The following is a 3403-nucleotide window of genomic DNA, read 5'->3' on the forward strand; positions in this document are numbered from 1 at the left end:
TTCTCGATGACATCACGCGCGTCGTTAAAGACAGCACGCGATGAATGGTCGGGAAGCAACTTGCAGTCTGACATGTTTCTTGTCCACGACAAGATTTTAGGAGTCAAAAGCGTGAAATCTGACACAGTGACTATCGTGACCGACAAAAATATTGTGTAGTCTGAACCCGGCATTAGTCTTCATCCGTTCTACGTCTATATTAAAGTTGGTTTCAGTGCCTGTTCTCCTGGATTTATCTGATTAAAAGACTTTTCGTTTATCTCCTTCATCCTCGTGCAGTTTGTATCACCAATGCGTGACAAGTATGTGATTAAGACAAAAAACTGTTCTATAAAAAAAAAGTTTACAATGTATACAAGTGTAAAAAAAAGTCTTTACATTGTACCCAAAACGTTTTATCATGATTTAATGATTAGAATAGGATAAGAAAATAAATGATATATCAGATAAATACAAATTATTAATTTATATTAAGTTCAAATACTTCACTGTTTTCATAAACCGTACAAATTAGTTACATTTGCATAAAAAACCCTGAAAATCCATACGAATTTCTCAAAGAAAGGTCAAGCAGCTAATTTCTTGCTGATTAACCCTAGATGTATAAATAATAAGATATATGATATTCCTGAACATACTCCCAAAAGCATCTTTAAGTGTACAGTGTAAGACACAAACAAGAATAAAATCATCAGTAATCTGCATTTACCCAATAAGCTCTTACAGCCAACAGAGTAGCATAGAGCATATTGTACTGTGATCAGAGTGTTAAAACTTCACCGCTGCAACACTCTATATTATACATATACTATATTATACATAGTATACTGTATAATACACACATACATACATATATATATATATATATATATATATATATATATATATATATATATATATATATATATATATATATATGTATATATATATATATACGTATATCATATTAATAGAAGTATTTCTTTATTTATGGTGCACTCTCTGGTGTGTAAGCAGACTTCTCTTGTCTTTGAAGGTCTTCCTACAGTCCGGGCAGGGGAATGGCCTCTCTCCTGTGTGAGTGCGCTCATGCACTCTGAGCTGTGATGTCTGTTTGAAGCCCATGCCGCAGACGGAGCAGGGATAAGGCTTTTCTCCCGTATGTACCCTCAGATGTATCCTAAGCTCTGCAGCCCTGCAGAAGCTCTTTCCACACTCAGAGCAAAGATTAGGTCGTGCTTCGCTGTGAGTGTTCACATGCATTTTCAGGTCAAATGACCGGCGGAAGCACTTTCCACAGTCAGTGCAGGAACATGGTCTCTCATCCGAGTGTGCACGCTGGTGACTCCTTAGCAAATACAAATGCGTAAAGGCCTTTCCGCACTCAGTACAGTGATGGTGCTTCTCTCCTTTGTGACACTGCTGGTGTTCTTTAAGTTGACAGAAAGCGGTGAAAGCTTCACTACAAACACCGCAGCGAAATGGTTTCTCTTCTGATTGAGGTGGCTCGTGCTCTTTTAGTCTCCTGTTGTCGGTGAACGTCTTGTTGCATACGGTGCATCGATAAGGCTTTTCTCCTGTGTGAATGCGCATGTGTGCGATCAAATTGGCATGTCCCTTGAAACGCTTCTCGCACACGGAGCACATGTAAGGCCTCTCTCCTGAATGAGCACGTCTGTGAACTTTAAGTCCGCCCAGCTGGCAAAACGTCTTCCCGCACTCTTTGCACTCGTAAGGTTTTTCACCAGTGTGGGTTCTTAGGTGAACTCGTAACGCTCCGGATGTAGTAAAGGCCTTCCAGCATTGTGAGCACATGTACGGCTTCTCTCCCGTATGAATCCTTTGATGAATTCGTAGATCTATAAGTTGCTGGAAATGCTTGTGACACTCAAGGCAGTGATGGCGTTTTTCATTTCTATGAAGTCTGCGGTGATTAGAAAAGGACCCTGACTGAGCAAAGCTCTTTCCACATTCGGAGCAGTGGTAGTGTTTTTCTCCTGAGTGAACACGCAGATGTACTTTTAGTTCAGAGGCCGTAATGAACCTCTTGCTACATTCAGGGCAAGCATGAGGCCTCTCTCCTGAATTAACTAGTTTGTCTTTTAAAGTGAACTGACGTTTTGAAGCTTTGTCCGCATTTAAAGCAATGGTGGTTTGATTTGTTAGAGCGGACTCCTGTTTTTGTGCTCTTTGTTGAGCAACTCCTTTTCCTTTTACCAGTTTCTAAAAAGAAAAAAGGATAGACAATGGACACAAAGCATGCAGTGAGTGTTACCTGAACAATGCAATATTTTACAATCGATTTTAAAATAGAATTGGACTTGACAACAAATCGCTTAAAATAAGGCATCCCACTGCATTTTAAAATACATGAGCATTAAAAAATTGGGGGTTAGTAAAATTTGTTTAAAAGAATCAAAAGAAAAGAAATTGTCACTTTTGTTCAACAAGGATGCATTAATTGCAGCTAATTCATAATTGGGTAATTACTAGTACTGAAATTGTATTTTATTTACTTATCTTTCTGGTGTTTTTAAATGTGTTTTAAGTATGTTTTCTGTATGTATATGTATAAATAAATGTGTTCATGTTTCCGTATATGTACATATGTATGGATATTGTATGTTTATGTGTGTGTATGTATGTGTGTGTATATATATATATATATATGTGTGTGTGTGTGTGGGTATTTATGTGGATATACATTTTTATTTCTCTGATTTATTTTATCTTAAATAATATATATATATATTTTTTTTTTACTTTTGTAGGGCAAATAATTTTGATTTTGGGTTGTCACTTGGAAATCTGGATCCTGAAGCAAAACCAGTTGAGAAGCACTGACTTGAGTTCATTTATTTAAATGTTTATTTATAATTATTTATTATTATTAGTGCTGTCAAATGATTAATCGCATCCAAAATAAAAGTTTCCTATGTACCAGTGTTATCTCAATGTAACTAAACGTACATTATAAAAACTGTACCAAATATTTTATCTTACAGTAATCCAGAAAAACACATCTCTTTAAACCAAAAGAGTGACCTGTACACACTTGATGTCTCTAAAACAGTTCCCATTTTGAACCTGGTGGAGGCAGTATACTTAAATAAGAAAGCGATTGCTATTGCACCAGAGAAGAAGATGCTTCTTTGAAATCCTCTGTGATTTTTACAAAACCGGAAAGGCTGCTGAAGTAATCTCTGCTGGTTTGAGAGATAACGCCTGCAGGGGGCGTGTCATGGCTCAAATACCAGTCTTTCTGGTTCCAAACTCACATTTTCCACATAAATAAACAAAAAAAGTGAAATATTTAAAAAGTAAAAACGTTTTTCAAATGTGATAAAACATTCATAAAATGTATCAAGTGTTCGTTGGTTAACGGCTGTTCTCGATCACGTGACCGGAATGGTCCAGTGGAAGG

General features: G+C 36.7%; 1 protein-coding gene across 1 annotated transcript; it reads right to left on the reverse strand.

Annotated features, from left to right (window-relative positions):
- Positions 1-963: 963 nt before the first annotated feature.
- LOC107591042 (zinc finger protein 544-like) lies at positions 964-1794 on the reverse strand. The gene has a single exon (XM_016280047.1). It carries the CDS (start codon positions 1792-1794, stop codon positions 964-966), a length of 831 nt encoding a protein of 276 aa, XP_016135533.1.
- Positions 1795-3403: the final 1609 nt, after the last annotated feature.

The sequence above is a fragment of the Sinocyclocheilus grahami genome, unplaced genomic scaffold (assembly GCF_001515645.1).
Source record: "Sinocyclocheilus grahami isolate Dianchi unplaced genomic scaffold, SAMN03320097.WGS_v1.1 scaffold136.1, whole genome shotgun sequence".
Taxonomy (NCBI): Eukaryota; Metazoa; Chordata; class Actinopteri; order Cypriniformes; family Cyprinidae; genus Sinocyclocheilus; species Sinocyclocheilus grahami.